General features: G+C 47.4%; 1 protein-coding gene across 11 annotated transcripts in view; it reads right to left on the bottom strand.

Moving 5' to 3' along the window:
• The window catches only part of LOC123811525 (transformation/transcription domain associated protein), a 120,240-nt gene that overhangs the window by 82,839 nt on the left and 17,874 nt on the right, over nucleotides 1-19,527 (bottom strand). For 9 of the 11 annotated variants that reach the window (XM_045827737.1, XM_045827807.1, XM_045827728.1 and 6 more), the window contains exons 8-21: nucleotides 17,982-18,107; nucleotides 17,169-17,246; nucleotides 16,900-16,988; nucleotides 15,769-15,865; nucleotides 14,884-15,022; nucleotides 11,706-11,784; nucleotides 9,914-10,148; nucleotides 8,209-8,575; nucleotides 8,023-8,120; nucleotides 7,190-7,384; nucleotides 6,364-6,555; nucleotides 3,827-3,992; nucleotides 2,017-2,273; nucleotides 26-226 (exon numbers count right to left, since the gene is read on the bottom strand). In XM_045827737.1, the coding sequence (XP_045683693.1) occupies nucleotides 26-226; nucleotides 2,017-2,273; nucleotides 3,827-3,992; nucleotides 6,364-6,555; nucleotides 7,190-7,384; nucleotides 8,023-8,120; nucleotides 8,209-8,575; nucleotides 9,914-10,148; nucleotides 11,706-11,784; nucleotides 14,884-15,022; nucleotides 15,769-15,865; nucleotides 16,900-16,988; nucleotides 17,169-17,246; nucleotides 17,982-18,107 (2,319 nt within the window). The remainder of the gene's footprint in view (nucleotides 1-25; nucleotides 227-2,016; nucleotides 2,274-3,826; nucleotides 3,993-6,363; nucleotides 6,556-7,189; nucleotides 7,385-8,022; nucleotides 8,121-8,208; nucleotides 8,576-9,913; nucleotides 10,149-11,705; nucleotides 11,785-14,883; nucleotides 15,023-15,768; nucleotides 15,866-16,899; nucleotides 16,989-17,168; nucleotides 17,247-17,981; nucleotides 18,108-19,527) is intronic. The other 2 variants (XM_045827764.1, XM_045827816.1) reach the window with 1 other exon arrangement.

Here is a 19,527-nt window from a genome sequence, read left to right as displayed (position 1 = left end):
AGTTCCCAGAGACTTCCACATTTACCTTCTCCATTGGGAGTTGAAGAGATGCTTTACAATCGGAAAACTCCACAGTAATACTGGGGCCTTGAACTTCAGTCACAATGTAGTGCAGCTTCTGGGATTCCTTCAGCATCTTCCTGTTGCTGCCACCAAATTTGCCGAGCACCCGGTAGGCCACGTGAGAGATGCTGTCAGCAGGGTTGCGCAAAGTGCGCCACAGGGCCTGGAAACCAACACGCCCCCATTAAAACCCTTTCAAGGTCATGCACTCCCACGGTCCACAAGTCAAAATTCAGAAGTTATAACAGACTGTGCAGCAGGTGCTCTTCCTTCCACGCCTGGCCCCCCCAACACCCAAGTGCCTCTTCTTGGGGAAAACCATGTGACTGGTCTTGTGTATACTCCCAGAAAAGTTTTTTGTGTTTACAGAAATGTAAATATAAATACAGACATTCCTCCATGCTCCTGAAATACAAATGGTGGCATACAGTAAATGTTGCAGAGCTTAAAAGCAAGAAAACTAAGCAACAGAGAGTTTAGGCATCTTTACAAAATGCGACTGGGAAGAGCATAGAGGAAAATGTAATTTACTGGTAAATTCTCATCCTGGGAGTAGATGGTGAGTTCTCAGGTTTTTACTTCTATTATTAGGTTCTGTAACTTCAAAACACGACACAGAAATCATGCATTTCAAACCTCACATCAGCAAGGACGGCACAGGGGGAAAACGAGGATCACGCCGCGACCAGACCAGCACTGTGGGGGGCAAATACCGTGCACCTGGTACTGATGATTAGTAAAGGGGATACACACACTCAGCTGTTCAAAAAAACTGTCAATTTTCCCACTTTCCCAGCTAACTAAGCGTATCTTAAAAATTACCAAGCTCACTATTAAAGCATATTTTCTTAAATCACCTTCTGGTACAATGCCTAATATTAATATCTAGCAATAATCAACATAAAACCTTGGTACTTTCCTCTAAAGCAAAAATTTCTCTTCCATTCCTATAGGTCCGAAGAGACTTCTCCTCAAGGACTGTTGAGAGGTGTTGCCCCAGTCCCCTCACCTCCACCCCTCCCCCTGGCCCACCCACTCCTCACATATCTGCTGAACTCCCCAGGGGGCTGGCGTCCCGGTGCCCAAGTGGACTGAACTGGTTGACCAGCTGCAGTGAGACAACTCATGCCACTGTCTAGTGGACGGGCTGGTCGTGTGCCCCCCCAAAGCAGCCTGAGCCCCGTCTCTCCCTAGGGCTGCCTGCCTGACAGGCTGGCAAGAAGCCAGGGAAGCCCTCCCTGCCTCTTCCTCCCACAGGGTGCTCACCCCTTCTTGGCTCAGGGCTTCCAAGGTGCCACCTCCAATCCACTCTGCTCCAAGACCCCTATCCTCTAGGGACTGCTGAGCCTCCACTACATACAGCCAGCAGAATTCTGGCCCCAGCCTAGGGCCACACACTATGTGCTAACATGGCACATGGGTAAGTAACAGACAAACCTCTAACAACTATCAACCACATTATAAATCAGTAACAGCAACAAAACAGGAAGGGAAAATCTGGTACATGACGTTTGAGCTCTCATGAACAAAAAACGTAAAATGTGTGCAGACAGCTACGCCTTCCCTTGGGAATCTGCATCTCTTTACTGGGTAACTCAAGACCTTCTGTGAACAAAGAAGGGACCTATCTCCCCAATGGCCACAACACCTGCCTTTGCACGCCATCAACTCGGTGAGAAGGCGGCAGCTGTGACAGCCTCCAGGAGGGGCAGCACTGCACAGCCGGCATCCACTCGGTACTTACAGTTTTCTTTACGCCTTCTCACAAGCCAGAAGACGCACAAAGTCCCTCACAGCTTCGCCACATCATCCCGCAGACAGTCCACCAATGAGCGTGGAGAGCTCAACAGGGTCGTCATGGCCAGACACTGCCTGCCTGCCTACGTCTTCAGCGAAGACCACACATGTGAGCACCTGGCGCCCTCTGCTGGCGCCGAGGAGAACAAGACTTACCTGCATGAGCTCTGCGCGTACCGGCTGAATGTGGTCGTACAGGAAATCGGGCTGCAGGTTGTCCACACACAACTCCAGCGTCCTCAGGCCTTGGCTGACCAACGTCTGCGAGCCATTGAGAGCAGACACCAGGGGGTCCATGAGCATGGGCAGGTAGGGCAGGAGGGAGCTCAGCCGCACGGGCACAGTGAGGCAAAGCTCCACGAAGAGGTCCTTCATGTGCTGCTTGTGCAGGCCGCTCTGCAGCATGTTCAGCCCTGCGGGGTGGGAGGGGCATGCACAGAGGGGGTCACTGTGCAGGCACCAGCCAGAGTCACTGCACAGCACGACTGCTCTGCCCTGCACACTGGGGACACACTTCACGCCCTCCATGGAAGCCGCTATATTCATTAGCTCAACCTGTTCCATAACTGCCTCATGATCCCTTTGTCTACGCTAGTCATAGCAACAGCAGGTTGCACCTAATTACAAACTAAGTTGTAACTATACTATTGTGCTCTTGCAATAAAACAAACATCACACGTCGACCTTTCAAAAATGTTATACTATTAATAAGCCCAATCTAAAGACACAAGCTTCTGATATGAGATGTTCATCTCAAGTTTGCGATTTACAATCTTACATCCTTTTTCAAGCCTCCAGTAGATCGACTGATATCTACGCTCTAAAATGTAACTATTTTTCTAAGGCTCCCCTTCTGATTTTTATAGAGAGGAACACCTCCTCCTTATAAAGCCGACCTCCCCACTCTGCATGAGGGTAGCCAAGGACGTGCCAAGCTCCTTCCTAACCGGCACAAGGCAGGTGAAGAAAGGCTCTCAGCGCCCTCAGAGACGAGCAGGAAGAGGAGCGTGTATGACAGCAGACCCGACACGAGGCGCCTCACAGGTACTGCAGGTTAACTCAAGCTCAGAGCAGAGCAGCGGACAGAAGGCATCACGTGGTAGGAGCAGGACGGGAAGAGGAGCTAAGTGCCCAGAAAGGGCTCCGCCTGAACTCACGTGGGTGGGAGAGGTGAGCCTGGGGCAGCCGAGGGCGTGCAGAGGGCTCAGGCTGAGGGCTGCCTAGAGATGGGGCCAAAGATCAACAGTGGCGCCTGACTGTGGTTCAGCGCCTTGTCTGGTGGGCCTATGAGCATGTCACAGGCAACATACACAAACACTTCCGAGCTGTTTCCTGGGCATACTACGCTGTAAATAACTTCCCCTGGCCATGGGGCCAGGGGCTCACACACTTAACAACACAAATCCCTGGGACAGCGTTTCCAATCAGTTCACACCCATGAACACCGAATGGACTCAAGATGCCCTTTAGCTCTGTACCTTGAAAGCACTCCTAATTATACAGGAATTATAGGACTATGGTTATGTCAAGTGGCAACTAAATAAAGATATAAATTTATAAATCAGCTTTGTAACTTGTCTTTTCCCTTCTTGTTCTGATTCTTTTTCAAATCTAGGGATTCCTGGTCTCACAAAACCACTAGAAACAAGTTTCTTCCTAGATTTGCTCACCAAATGCTGAAAAACACAACCAAGTCCTAACTGGAGACACGACAACCTTCCAGCTCTCATGCAACTCTGAAGAGAGAGGAGCAGCCTGGGCGTGAACAGGGGGGTCCTTTCTAAGTCCTACTGACTTGAAAGAGTGGAACACTGGGACTGGGCGTGAGCATGCTCTCCCCGCCCCCCCTCCCCCGGGGGAGAACATGCACACAGACACCCACACCATGACCTCCGATGGGTGCAGAAGAGGAACCCCAGCAACCAAAGTAGTCAGACCCAGCATGAACCCGAGGGGCTGCTCTCACCTTGCAGGAGGTTCGGGAGGAGGGGCAGGAACTCCTGGTACAGGAGGTCGTGGCTGCCCCCACCAATGGAGCGGAAGAGGGCCCGCAGCAGCAGGAAGTAGTTGTAGGGCTCTTTGGCAGTCTGCGCGAGCTCCATGGAGCTGTTCACGATCTTGTGCAGGTGGGGCTGCGGCGGGTGAGGGGGACAGGTTAACGAGGAGGGCCCGCACCCCTGGGAGCGACATCGAACGTTCACCGAAATCACTCGGAGACGGAAGGCGATCTGATAAATGTACTCCAAAAGGAAAACCAGACAAGCACTGTCCGACCTACATTCGACTCAAATTCAGTTCTCGCAACATGTATGTTGCTTCCTACCAGTCTGGCTATGGAAGAAGCATTTAATAGGTTCCCATCTGTAGGCTCTGCACCTCTTGTGAATATGGTCACTAAATAACCAAACAAGAGGCAAGAACCCCGTGTCCTATGCAAGTCTAAATGCCACAAACCACCTAAAGAAACTAAACTTCCCTAACAATCAAAAATGTCAAGTTTGGCCCTTGCTGCTATGGCTCACTGAATTGAGTGCTGGCCTACGGATCGAAAGGTCACTGGTTTGACTCCCAGTCAGGGAACATGCCTGGGCTGCATGCTAGAGGCAACCAATGGATACACAAGACCTCTTGTAGATCATCCATGTTTCTCTCGCTTTCTCCCCTCACCCCTCTCTCTCTAAAAATAAATAAATAAAATCTTTTTAAAAAATATGTAAAGTTTGGAACAGCCTCAAAAGACATTTAAGGTAAGATTTTTGGAAGAGTTGGTTGAAAAATAGGTATTTCTTTTAAAAAGCATTATATTAGCTTATAATAATATTAATCAACATTGTAACCCACACTGAGCTTTTACTCTTGTACTTCAAATCCTGGTTTTGACATGCGATAAGTTAAATTTAACATGACACTTTCTTGCAGGTTCACTCAAAGTGAACCAAGAACTGTGAACTGTTGGCATGGTCACTGGTACAATTCTGAACTTGTTCCTATATACGGCATGATGCATTTCCTTTACAAAATAAACCAACTGCATACATGTCCTCTAGACCGAAAGTTCTATGAATTTGTTCTTCAGTATATTCTTAAAAAAATAACCTACTGGGAAGATGCTCAATTTTTATTTACCGCTTTGAGAGAGAGGGGGAAGGTGGGGAGCGGAGAAAGAGAGGGAAACATCAGTTTGTTGTTCCACTCATTTATGCATCCATTGGTTGCTTTTTATACAGTTCCTGACCGGGGATCGAACCTGTAACCTTGGTGTATCGGGACAGTGCTCCAACCAGCTGAGCTACCAACCCTGTTAGGTTTGTTTTTGCTGCTGTGGTTCTGTACAGCTGTGTCTAGTGTGGGCGCAAACTGAATTATGTGAATATATCAAGTCATGGGGATATATGACAATTACATACTTCTTATTTAAAAAAAAAAGTATTTTTCTTTCATATTAACACAAAAGTAATGTTAAGGTTGCTAACAAACACGGGTCTTATTTACAGCTTCAGACTTTCTCTGCAAAATGTCTCTCTTCAGATTCAACTGGTGGCAACATCCAACTTCCTACGGGAGCTCAAGTTTCGCCATGAGTTCACAAGGGAATGTTTACAAGGCTTGTGTTCTGCCATCGGACACTTTTGAGGGTGTGACAGAACCATGAGTGGGCTTCTACCCATTTTCTAGAATCAAACAACTGATGGAATCAAATCACACAGGATTAGTCATTTGTAAAAATGTTGGAATCACACTTCTCCAAGATGATTGTAATTAAGGAACAAAAATGATACAAATTCTTGACTTAAAGGGGAAAAAATGAACAGTCCTCGAATGGAATGTTGATGTATTGCCACAGAGAATATGAACACACAGAGGAAACAAAATTAAAGGGAAATGGCTAATGTATCTCATCAGATAAGAGGAAAGGGAAGACATTTTTTCCTTCTATTTTTTTTTGCATCACTTAATTTTTAAAGCAAGGATGATGTGCTTCTAATTTCACTTTCATAATCCAGAAAAAGACATTGAATTTAAGAAAGAAAAGTAGGCCCTGGCTGTGTAGCTCAGCCTGCTAGAGTGTCATCCTGATACACCATGGTTACAGGTTCAATCCCCAGTCAGGGCAACATACAAGAAGCGACCGGTGAGTGCATAAATAAATGGAACAACAAATCAGTGTTTCTCTCTCCCCCTCCCCTTTCTCTAAAAATCAATAAAAATTAAAATTTGAAAAGGAAAATTACTGGCAGCAATATTAATAACCACCCACCTACCTGTCCTAAGTGTTCTGAAGTTTTCATCTTAAATCACCAGATAAATCAAGCTTTGTTCAGAAACATACGAAATGTTTTTCACACTTGGCCCTTCCTTACTTGTTACAAATATTTTATGAACTCAAAGAGCACTTTACAAATATAAAAAGAGCCATTCTAGTTCTTGTTCAAAAGTGTAAACAAGAATTAAGCAACAATAAACCCTAAAACGAAGCCCTACTTGGATCTACATGAGCTTTACCTTCAGCATTTGTTCATTTTCAGCTGCAAAGAGGGAGACCGAGCCAAAGACCAACTTAAACAGCTTGAGGTACAGGTTGGAGAGCTCCACGTTGGAGCCCATTTCTGGCAGGCGGTCAAGCAGATACTCCACCAGAATTGTAGCAAACAGAGCAGAGGTAGTAGGGTTTGCCAAGAAGGAATTGGCAACGATCTGTCAAAACAAGAAACGAATGTGACAAAAAAGAATTCCTTCCTCAAAGCATCTTTAAGAGAAATAAATTTTCCAAAAATGCAAAACCAAACCTGTCACACAGTCCAAGAAATTATTCACTAAGGGAAAAAATAATGAAAGAGATTTACTGAGCCTTGACTTGAACAGTCCAAGTACTAATCTGGCATTCTATTCTGACCATGAAATACCAAGAACCTAGACCTACCACACACTGGATTTCTACGAACCAAGGAGCCTGTCCAGCCCTGACTGTGGCTCACTGGGTTGGGTGCCCTCCTATAAACTGAAATGTCACCAGTGTGATTCCCCATCACAGCACCTGCCTGGATTGCAGGTCCCCATTTGGGGGTGTTCAAGAGGCAACCCATTGATGTTTCTCTCCCTTTCTCCCTATTCCCCTCCCTCTCTAAAAATAAAGAAGATCTTGAAGAAAAAGGAGGACGAGGAAAAAGAAAAAGAAAGGAACTTTTGTGCAAAGTATCTTGAGAGTTTGAGGAAATATTTTAATATTTCTCTAAATTTGCTTAGTATTTATAGGAAATCCTCAAAATAAACAATACCAAGAATTCAACATATAAACGAAACACGTGAATATAAAAAAGGAGTTTTATACCTGAAGAGCATAATTCTTTGAGATTCTTTCCACCATATAGGGGACTGTAGTTTGAAAGATTTCTTTAAAAGTTAAGGGATTCATCATTGTGAACACGCCAGCGAAGTGTTCCAACACCTCCTTCTCTTCCTTCATCCTAACAGTCTGGCAGTTTGCTACTCGGATGTATGTCTGTCCATTTCCTGCTATCTGGACCTGCCGCAGGAAAAAACACACCCAGCGTGGTTGTTAAAACCGCATGTCTCTGAACACATTCCATCACCTAATCAGACAGCTACATTTTTCAAAGTAAGCACTTGAATTAAGTAATAAATGCCACCCCCTAAAATCTTTCAATTTCTCTATTCTTAGCTTAATTTTAGAAAATGTTTCAAAATATTTTTGGTTAAGTGGTCCAAAAGGAACAAACTACAAATTTGGTAAACTTAAATCTTGTTTTTATTCCACTCCATTTACACCGCCACCCCAAAATACACATGTGGACACTCTAAATAAGTGTCTCACCCTACACACACTGCTGTGCCACAGGCTGAAGCAAACCTGCGGACACGGACACTGCTGGGGTGTCCGCCCTGCGGCCCAACACAAAGTCATAAATTTACCGAAAACACCGCAAGATGTTTTTTGTGGTTACGTGTCACAGCGTGTTTGATGGGGGGCCCAAGACAACCGTCCTTGCAGTGTGGCGCAGAGACGCTGAAAGGCTGGGCACCCCTGCAGTGACCATTCACAAGTAACAGGGCCTCACAACCCACTCGGTTCAGTCCGCAGCGTCTCTAATGCTAAGGAGTAATTTCCACATTCGACAGACTGGTGTGAGGGTGCTTCCCTACCTGATAAATATCCAAAGCCTGCATGGCATATTTGACAAGTTTTATGTAAATCTGAGTTTCTTTGGGCTGTAACTGCTTGTTGGGAATGAACTGAGCTTCTGGAAAAGAGACAGCATAGTAAGTCAATGCAAATAAAACCCACTCTGAAAAACAATGTTTGTCTAAAAAATTCAAGAGGGGAATTACCACCAGGCGCTTTACAGGAAGTGATGCCCCACGTGATGGTCTTGACTCCACAGACCAAGGTTTTCACCAAACTTCGGCAATCTGTGACTTGAAACGTCTGCTTGTCCTCCTTGTCCTTTTCTCCTTGCTTCTCAAAGGGAGGCACAGGGGCTGGGGTCACAGGGGTGGCAGGGGTAGGGGGAGGGGGTGGGGGTGGGGCCGGGGTAGGAACTGGTGCCGGGGAGGGGGCAGGGCCCGGAGCTGCAGGGGCAGCGGGCACCCCAGGCAGAGCTGCTTCCACGGCTCCGAGTTCTGACTGAGGCTTGCACTTCTTAAAAATGGCGGAGAGCTGGTACCGAGCAATGGTGTGGAACTTGAGAACAAAAACCTGCCAGGATGAGAAAGTGGAGGGGAAGACGGAAATCATTCCTCTTCAACATGTCAACCACCCTCTCAGAAGGCAGGGTGAGAATAGCTCTCTGAAACCACCTGCTGCGTATTAAAAAAGAGAGAGTGTCCTGGCCTGGTAGGTTAGAGCATTGACCCAACACTCCAAGGTTGCAGGTTCAACACCTGATCAGGACACATACAAGAATCAACCATTGGCCTGGCCTGGCCTGGTGTGGTTCAGCGAGTTGGGCATCATCCTGCAAACCAAAAGGTTGTTGGTTCCATTTCCTGGGCAGGGCACATGCCTAGGCTGCGGGCCAGGTCCCCGGCTGGAGGCGTGCAAAAGACAGCCAACAGATGTGTCTCCCGCACATCAATGCTTCTCTACCTCTCTTTCTCCCTCCCTTCTCCTCTCTAAAAATAAATAAAAATAAATTTTTTAAATGAGTCAACCAATGAATACATAAGCAGAACAAATTGATGTTTCTCTTTCCCCCTCCTCTAAAAAAAAAATCAATAAAATAAAAAGTAAAATATAGATTAGTCGATTCTTTTAAAATTAGAAGAAAAAAAAAGCCCTGGCTGGTATGGCTCCGTGGATTGAGCATAGGCTTGTGAACCAAAGGGTCACCGGTTCGATCCCTAGTCAAGGCACATGCCTGGGTTGCAGACCAGATCCCCAGTATGGGGCACACTAGAGGCAACCAGCAACCACACACTGATATTTCTCTCCCTCTCTTTCTCCTTCCCCTCTCTCTAAAAATAAATAAATAAAGTCTTAAAAAAAAGAAAAATTATTTTATTTAAAAAAAAATAGTATGCTGTCTTTCCCCTGTTGTGGCTACAGATGCTTCACCACTTCCACTGCCCCCATGAAGAATGTGCTTGGGAGAGCTGGGGGACGGCCAGGCAGAGCCTGGCTGTGACCTAGGACTGCCCGATGGCCCACACGACAGCCCCCTGGCTACAGGAGCCACACGTTATACCCTCCCACATCGCCAGCCGGTCACCGCTCAGCGGAGTGCACAGCTAATTCCACACCTGGCTGCGGGTGTGCCAGGACCACGCCAGGCCCCACACTCAGAGGCCTTCTGTGGTGTCTGCTCTCCCACAGCAGCCCATGAGGCAGACACCGTGTGCATCCCTGGTTAGGGACGTTCAGACCCCGCCCACAAACAGCTAGTTCATGGGAGGCTCAGGGAGCTGAACCAAAATGGGCTGACGCCTGGGACCATGCTTGGCCACCTGGCGGCCCCACAAACTCTCCAGTAAAGGAACAGTGCAAGTTTTTCAGCGTGTGGGGTAGAAGGGTACAGGGCCTCTCCCAAGATGGTACCTCCAGCATCCGCATCAGGACATCTCTCCCGTTGCCGCTCTCCTGTTCACTCTTGGAGCGGATGCAGTCCACCAGGTTCAGCAGGAGCTTGCAGGACATGGTCTGGATACTGCTGGGCAGGGACTCATCATCGATGTTCTTAGCAAAGAGTTGGACAGCGAGGGAGAGGTCGCTGAGCGGCAGGTGCTGCCGCACATGGTGTACCAGGTCGGCCAGCGTGCTGTAGGCAAGGGGCCTGCGGGCAGAGAGCTAGGCTGGTGTGTGTCGCAGGCCCACACCCACAGGCCACCCCTTCCACCACCACCTGCCCAGGGCACCGGCACTGTGACAGCAAGTCTGAGGCACACTTCGCAGGGCTCTGGTTTCCCCAGCTACCAACTGAAGCTCTAACATCAGAGTTTAAATTCTTTACTTTCCAAGTTCGTGCATGTCACAGTAACACAGGCACATGGGCTCATTAACATGAGCAGAGATAATTAGGAGCCCAATCATGCCCTGAATGGGTCTTGTTGCTTAAAGACAAACAGTATGTTAGTTAATACCTTGTATACAGAGTGAGGAAAAGGTAGGTTTACTCCTGTGAGTAGGCAAAACAGCTTATTCTTGTATTATTATTTATTAATTACTGCATTATTTTCCCTAAGAACAACTGTGAAACTACTTTTGCCCACCCATATTGGAGCCACTTTGCAGCGTAACATCTGGGTTATTAAGAGCTTTCACCCCCTGAACAATCGGCCACTGGCCAGACATTGGGCCAGACAGCAGGGAGGCCATAGTGACCCAAGTAAACAGAGGCCCCGCCCTCAGGAAGCTTAATAATGGAAAGGGAAACGCACTAGCAGAGAACAAAGTGTGCACACTGGTCAGTGCTTGGGAGCTGTGAAAAGGGCGCTGGGACAGACAGGTGGGAGACCGCTCTGAAACAGGGAGCCTGGCAAGTCCCTTTCGGGCGGCATCCACACGGAGACCTCAGGACAAAAAGCAGCTGTGGGGCAAAAAGCCAGGGAAATTCCCAGGTGGAGGAGGCAGGAGTGCCCTGAGGGGGAGCTGGCTGGAGGATCTGCAGGCCAGGGCAGGGCCGCAGGTGGGGGGGGGACACGAAGCCACTGGAGGGTTTCCAGTAGGAGTGAGGTGATCCAATGTCCAAATCCAGGCAGGTGCAACCACAGGTTGTAAGTAGGGTCTTACTTACTATTTTACATCTTTTATACAGAAAACAGTAAACCGTCTGCACCACATTCAAAGGGTTCTGCCTATTATTCAGAAGATCCACCATGCCTCCCTTATTTAAGTTAAAAGAATTACTGATGTTGATTCATTTTATGTTGTAAAGATGATCAAATGTAAATTTTTTCCTTGAGAAACAAAAACATGACCACAAATACATTTCTCCTATAAATACCTAAGAAATAAAAACTAGAATACACCAAAGAATTAACCGTGTTATTTGAGCTCCTTGTGTAGGACCAGAAGTTTTTCTCCTTCTCTCTTCTTGGTAGGTTATCAAATATTCTTTTATAATGAAGAGATTCACTTACACAGAAAGCAAAAAACAAAGCTAATGACAGATAGTTTTACCTACAGTTAAAAACAAAAGGACCACTCTGATTTTTCCCTTTAAGCTAAGGCACAAAAAGCAAACTCAGGCATTTCAAGAAAGTCCTGCAGTTCTAAATCCAATGGGAATGAGGGCCCAACAGCCAGTGTTTGAAAGGCTCCCGATACCAAGTGCCAGGAGTCGCTGCCCCTCACACTTAATTAGCCAGATGTCATGAGTTTAATTGCGTACCTGAGAGTCTCCCGAGCAGTATATCCTGAACCGATCAGTATAGATTCATCAAACAGCTTGTCCATGCAAGGAATGAACTCTAGAACACAAATATCCATTGCACATGTCACCAACTGAACAAGTTACACATCGCACAACAGCACTTTCAGAGCAGCCGACCCCATCAAATGGCAATCCAGATGTGAAAGGGGAGAGGAGGAGAGAAGCAGGCACACTGTGTCTTAGTCAAAGACATCGGCTTCACCGGCCACGGAAGCCCTCTGCTGTTGAAGGAGGCAGAGCCACAGTCAGCATCAGAGAATAAGCTGAGGAAAGGCAAGCTTCGGGTCCCACCGCAGAGAACGCACCCCCACCCAGTCCCTCACTGGGGGTGCATTCCATTGCCCTGAGAAAGCTGCTGCCATCCACCCAAACCTGTCTGGACACGGGGGCAGCATCTCCTAAACCCCCCTTAGCTACCACCCTGAAGCCGTCCTCCTTACATATTTGACAGTCAGTCCTTAGGGAGAACTAAGAATGTTTCCGCATGTAAATTACACAGGTCTGGAAATTTTGGTCTTCGAAAAGGCACAGGCCTCAGGGGAGGGGTCCCAAGTCCCTGGAGGAAACTGACCAGAAGCTGGGGGGCTCCTCTGTTCCCTGGCCCTGTAGATGGAACCATCGCCCCCCACCCTCCCCGCGGGCCTGAGGACCTAACAGGACCAGAAAGATCTGGTCTCCACTCAGGGACACTTCTGTATTTCTGAGGATGTGCAGACAGGTGGCAGCCTGCACTTTCTAGGCCTCTATTCCATGTGCCTCTGGGGAAACTCGGGCCGCACACATCAAAGGCCTTCTAGATTCTGGAACAAGCCTGCCATCACAGCCAGCTTCAACGAGCCAAATGAAGTACCCTCTTCCCAGCAAACAGCTTGGGAGGGTCGAAGACAGAAAAGAACTGTGTGCACTGGAGATGCAGCACCACCTCTGGGTGACAGACACAGCGTGGCAGCACAGGGGGACACGCCCACGGCAAGAAGGTCAGAGGCCGCATCCCCGCACTGCCCTCTGTGCGGTGGCCAGAAGGAAGGAGGCACAGGAGGACGGCGGCAGAGCGCGTAAACACGGAGTGCTGGCGGGCTGGCCAGGGGATGCATTCAGGGAGAAGGATAAGAAACACAGCTGTGCAGCACTGTTTCCAGCTCCCCTCCATGAGGGAACACCAGAGTGTAGGAGGAGATGGGTGAGTACTCCGGTAAACCATCAGGGTTTCGCAAACTACTGCTCTTCAGAACTTGGGCAACTGGGCTACCATTTGAAACCATCCGAGATGCCAAGAAGGTAAGGCTACATGAAAAATGTCAGTGGATGTGTAAGTGTGAAATGCGTGCACACATTTTCGTGTTCTGTAACATGGTTAATATTTAACATGATCTTTCAATATTTCTTACAATAAAAACTTGAGAGGTGATGCTGGATTTAACTCCAGGAGTTCCTATGGGCTTCAAAATAAACCATCCTAAAAGCTGAATTCAACAAGTCTAAAAGTACAAAACAATAAACAGTCTGAGCGATCGGCCCCTGGAGAGCAGCATCGCACAGCCTGAAAGAGGGCCTGGCTGTGCGCGCCGGGGAGCAGGAGGAGTCTGCGATCCATCAGTTCTCCAAAAGGCAGAGCCCTCCTGCTGCAAAGCTCCCCAGGCGCACCCCAGACCCGTCCTGCGAGCAAGGCAGGAACACAAATGCCGGTGTGAGGACAATACCCCGGGCGCAGCCCAGTACCTTCGGGAGATCTGAAACGTTCCACTCAAAACGATGCTACTTGGACACCGCTCGGAGGCAAACACACAGCAAAGGCAGACAGCAAGGAAGCCCCCCAAAGGGGGTGACGGCCGCCAGTGCCGAGGGTGAGCAGGGCTGCAGCTCAGGCAGCGAGCGCTCCAGTGCTTGGCCTGGGTGAGGCTTGTACACGTGTGTGTTGCGTGACTTTTGGTGAAATCATACACTTCTGTGCACTTTCCTGTATGTGCTACGTTTCAAAAAATGTTTTTTTAATATCTATTTAGATCTTTAATTACTAATTTAGTGTTTTTTTTAAAAGATTTTATTTATTTATTTAGAGAGGGAAGGGACGGAGAAAGAGAGAGAGAGAGAGACAGAGAAACATCAATGTGCGGTTGCTGGGGGCCGTGGCCTGCAACCCAGGCATGTGCCCTGAATGGGAATCGAACCTGCAACACTTTGGTTCGCAGCCCACGCTCAATCCACTGAGCTATGCCAGCCAGGGCTCAAAAAATGTTTTAAATCTATCTTCCTTCAGCAATATCCACATACAAGAGTCACACCATAATTGTTGTATTTTAATAGCACAAAACTATCTGAGCTGTGGTACTAACTCAAGTGTAAACTCTCAAACTGTACATGTCTTTTCATGTTTAAAAACTGTGTAAGGAAGCTCAATCTCAGTTTTACGTATGCTCTGATTTACAAGCAAATAAAACAATATTGAAAAATTACTGGAGGAAATGAATCATATCACAATGATTAGAATGGAACTTCAACCTAATGATTTGGACATATCAAATATAAAAAGTATTTAAATTTAAATTCAAAAATTGATAGAAAAAGTGTAATTATCAGATCAGCCTAAAAAGCAAGTATCAATCTTGTGCATCAAAACAGAACCAACCTATCACTACACGGCACAGAGAACACAAGCACCGTTTCCTTCTTACATTTAAAGTCAGAGAGCAAATGGCTATTTAGAATTTCAAACGTTACGCGATCAGAAGGCAGAAAAGTACCAAGGGCAAGTCAGAACATAAGTAAGCTACTCGGAGGAAACCATCACGGTAATCATGAGACCATTGAGAGGACAAAGGGAGGACCCTGGTGGCAGGCTCGGAGGCGGAGAGAGGCGGAGGCAGACAGGTGGAGAAAGGAGGTGGAAGGACATACTCATGCCAGCCATAAAGAAAGGACAAGGCAAGCCTGAAATATCTGACCACCAAAGCAAGACTCCCCAAGACAAGGTAACATCAGGCAGAGAAAGGACGCCCAGGCTGCCTTCTGCCACCCAGACACAACTTGTGCTAAGCTCCCGCAGGGAACCCTCAGTGTGGGAACAATGGCTGTCTACCAGTCCCGGCCCCAGGGACGCGGGCAGCGTGCACACCAGGACCCCAGACAAGAGACATACGGTTTCTCAGCTCGGTCGTGAGGATGTGCTTTGCAGCAATCAGAAGCTCCTTCCTGAGGTGTGCAGTCTCTGCCGGACAGTTTGAAAGTAACTGTAACATCCCTTTTACCATTTGCTGAGAGTACTTCGTCACCAGCTCCTTCGAAAATAGGAAAACGAGTTACGCTGATTGGTGTGTATTAAGAAAATCCAAAATCGATAAACTCTTTTGAAAATTCAATAAAACTAAGTTTGGCTCAAAGGACCCCCTGGAAGCAAGAGGCCTGGTAAATGAACATCGCACACAGGGAGTGTTAACTGTGAGCGTGCACACGGCCACACAAGGATGTGAGCTGCACAGATGCAGGCCCTTCAGCATGGCGGCGGGAGAACAGGTGTCTCCCCCGTACTTCTCCGAGTTTTCTCAGCTCTCAACGACGACGAGTGCTGACGACTTGAGCATCAGGGGAGGAGGAATACCGAAAGCTAAGATGAAACAGATACTCCTCACTCAGCCCCCCCATCAAGGCGAGGTCCCAATGACTCCGAAGACACGTTCGGTCAGCTCAGTGAGCTCCAATCACAACCTCCTGTGAGGTGTTGTGGAAAGGTGACTGACCACGGAGTCTTGAGCTCACTGGAAATCTGAGTCGGTGGGACCCAACTCAAACTTCTAGAACCAACTTCAGGGCCTGACAGGGTCTGGGGACGGGAGGAGGAAGTGGACTACAAATGCACAAAGGAAAATTGTGCAGGGTGAAGAAACATTCTATATTTTGATATGTTGCTGGTTACCAACTCTATGCATTTGTCAACTGACCTATGATTCGCCTACAAAAGGGGAACTTTACTGCATGAAAATTTTATCTCAGTACACCTGACTTAAAACAAGGTTGAAGAACTCACCTGGTAAATTCTGATGATATAAGCTAAAAATGACAATGTTTTAATCTGAGCAGCAATAAAGTCAGCATACAACTCCTTGTTGTAGAGCTTATGTTGCCTGAATGAGAAATGAATAAAATTTACATTAGCCTAGGACTACTGAGCCCAGAGGTTCAATTTCTGCACAGACTAGAATGGCACAGCAGCAACGACGAGCACCCCACGCTCTTACGCAGTTCCCAGCAACACAAAGGCTCAGAGGCACACAGTGAACAGCTCTGCAGCCACCCCACAGCGGCCCAAGGACGCGGCCCACAGAGCCCCTTGCCCAGCAGACAGCATCAGGGCACGTATTTGCCCAATGAAGGAGCCCATGCTAGGGCCACTGGGACTGTTCATGCTGATTCGCCCTCAGATCCTACCCTCAAATGACTCAGAGACACATAGGCTACAAGTCAAGAAAGCAAGTAACAAAGGTCTTGGGAGGAATGCTGTCAACTCTAAGAAAAAGCTTCACCGGGAGAATGACTATGGTTCACCTAGTCCATGACTGACAGCAATGGTGGGGGAAACTGAAGGAAATAAAGAGGGTAAAGAACATTCTGGCCTGGCTGGAGTGGCTCACTGGATTGAGTGCTGGCCTGCTAACCAAAGGGTCACTGGTTCGATTCCCAGTCAGGGCACATGCCTGAGTTACGGGCCAGTAGGGAGCTCACAAAAGGCAACCACACACTGATGTTTCCCCCTCTCCCCCCCTTCCCTTCCCCTTTTCTCTAAAAATAAATAAATAAATTCCTTAAAAAAAAAAAAAACAGAACACTCTAGCACTCACATGGAAAGGAACAGCAAGAACAAAGAATGGCTTGAAGGTGAGAAAGGCCTGGAGATCCCACAGAGGGAAGTGAGTACAGTAATGCCTAACGGTAGTCCCAAATGTACAAGATGCCACAAACCAAGGCATTAGCTCATCTTTTCAAATTAGGAAACTATCACTGTCATCATTGAAACGCTCGAAAAGTAAAAAATACATACAGTTTTACCAAAATCTTACCACTTAAAATTTTTCTGGCTTACAAATGACAAGTGTGTGTGTTCTGACCTGGAATGCAGCACCATGACAGGCGGCTGCGTCGCTGTCCAAAGGGGCCTTACCTGGCTTGCGCAGACACCTGGATCGCGATGGTGTTCATGATCAAGGGCACAAACTCAGCGACGACATTGTGGATGTTCAGTTTGTACAGCTACAAGCAAACAACCAGATTTCCATGCTTTTACAGGTTCTGCCACAGCAAAATTACGTGGGGCAGCATAGACACTACAGGGGCCGTCACATCAGCGGGCCCGTGTGGACCCGGCACACCGATGCACCGTCATATGTGAGCTCTGCTGTAAAAGCAGCCGCCAAAGCCCAGGAAACGTACCTGGTACATTAGCACAACGATAATGGGCAGTTCCGCCAACACTTTCAGAGAGAGGGATCCTCTTGGAATAATGGAGTGCTGTAAGAGAGCAATAGGCAGGGGTGCGGTCAGCCCGATGTGCTGCTCAGGCCCTTCCAGAGCCCACCGCTGAGCCTCGACCACTGCAACAAAAGGAGGGGGAACTGCCGGCACACCTTCGTGCCTACCCATGGGGAAAGGGCCACACTGTCCTTAAAGCCAGGTACACAGATTTAATACAGAGGTTTTTATATTTTCCAGTGTAGTCCCCCATAGTAAATAACTCTGGGGCAATTTTTCAAAACTTAGAAATTCACATCATGTGAGAAAAGTTTTAAATTAGTGTCTATTATTTTACTTAAAAGAACAATATCAAAAAGGGCACATTTACCAAGTTTTAGTCAAAGATTCTTAGAAACAGAAAATGGTTACAATAAACATAAGAAAAAATTTAATAGTGTTAATATATAAGAACTCATAAAACAAGCCTGGCTGGTGTGACTCAGTGGATTGAGTATCAGCCTGCCAACCAGAGGGTCGCTGGTTCGATTCCCAGTCAGGGCACATGCATGGGCTGCAAGCCAGGTCCCCAGCAGGAGGCACAAGAGAAGCAACCACACATTGATGTTTCTCTCCCTCTCTTTCTCCCTCCCTTCCCCTCCCTAAAATAAATAAATAAATAAATAAATAAATAATCTTTTTAAAAATGTTTTTAAAAAGTCACTATCTCATATTTTCCTCTGCCAAGTACAAAGATGTGGATAAAAGCAAAGCAAAACGACTGAAGAAACTCACTGTCCTTGTCTCGCTGTCCTCCCGCTCAGGACTGACTTTCACAGCAATCGTTGTGATCATCCCAACCATTTCCGGGGGTGGGACTGTGTTCTCAGGGATCACCTGAGGGTTCTCAAAATAGCGGTTCTACAGAAAAAACAGGAGAAGGCCTTTTTTCCTCGGGTCCAACACAACATTCCTTAATGAGACAGATGTCAATGATATGTGGTGGAAGGAACCCAATACCCTGTGTATTTCTCTGGCTCAATCACACAGTATTTAGGCTCCTCTTTCTCCAACACCATAAAGACAACATTGCAGAGACAACATTTCTCCACCTCCCAACAGAAAACAAATACTTGTCCTGAGTACCTTCTGCTCCTTCCTGGCTGAGAAAAGAGGCAACGCACACCAGCCTACATTACTACCTCAGCGCGGCAAGAAGAACAGATCCCGTCCCTCCGGCAATAGAAACTCGGACTGTGTCCCTACCAAATCACCTCTCCAAAGTGTCTCCCAAGTAGGGATCACAGACGGGACCAGAAGCAAAGAACAGAAGGTATTTTTAACACCCTTAGTTCTCAAGGGAATTTGGACTTCACGGCAAACAAAACAGCTTCTTATGAAAACCTTTGAATGAAACTGCAGGTGACATAACTCAGAATGTAATTAATTTTAAATTTTATATGTAATTAGCAGATTATAATCCTCAAAATACCAAAAAAGTCAACTTTAGCATATGTTCACTTAAAATAATTTTTTAATATTAAAAAAATCTTTAACACACAACAGACTGAGGCGAGATGATTTTTACCGAAACACTGTCTGTCATAAAGAACTTAAAAGCGGGACACCCAGCACAGGGAGACGCACAGTTGAGGTGCACGTACACAACAGAGAATTATGGGGCCACTAAAAGGTATGGCTGCCAGACAGAGAGTCTCAGATGTTCCAAACTGTTAACAGCGACTCCTCCTATTAGAAAGGGTAAGAGGGAGAAGACTCCCCTCTTCAATCCCACACACTTGCACACTCTCAGCATTGCTTGGAAATAAATACCTCTTGGTCAAGACAGGAAAGAGCTGTAATGATACAGAAAAATACAGGAGTATACACCACCTCCCCGAAAGGCTTCATGGCCGTAAGCACAACCATCTTTAGAAAGCACTGAGTAGTAGAAACGGAGGTGGCCCCAGCAGAGGCAGCAGCTCCGGCAGTTCCGTGACCTGTGGGTCCGACTGGAGGAGAGGTGAGGCCGCTGGGCAGGGCGGGCCAAGCCTGGCAGGAGCCCATCGCCCGCGGCCATCCTTATCCCAGGAATATGGGTGGGGAGCAGCCTGGGAATGCTCTCCGCCTCCGTAAGGGGTAGTGTTTCAGTGCTCTGGTGAGAATGGAGCTGCATCTTCCCCATAGCCCTGGGCAGTGTGGTCTTCTGTCCACCGTGACAGAGCTGAATCCGGATTAAAGAAGATGATAAGCCCAGATCTGGCAACCTAGCCTGCTGACACTCGTGTACACTTGCCTGGATACCATAGTCCTAAAGTGAGGACTCAATGCATTCAGCTTC

The sequence above is a fragment of the Phyllostomus hastatus genome, unplaced genomic scaffold (assembly GCF_019186645.2).
Source record: "Phyllostomus hastatus isolate PE091 unplaced genomic scaffold, TTU_PhHast_1.1 phas_contig_150, whole genome shotgun sequence".
Taxonomy (NCBI): domain Eukaryota; kingdom Metazoa; phylum Chordata; class Mammalia; order Chiroptera; family Phyllostomidae; genus Phyllostomus; species Phyllostomus hastatus.
Note: the sequence above shows the minus strand (reverse complement) of the source record. Positions and strands in the feature narration are given on the sequence as shown.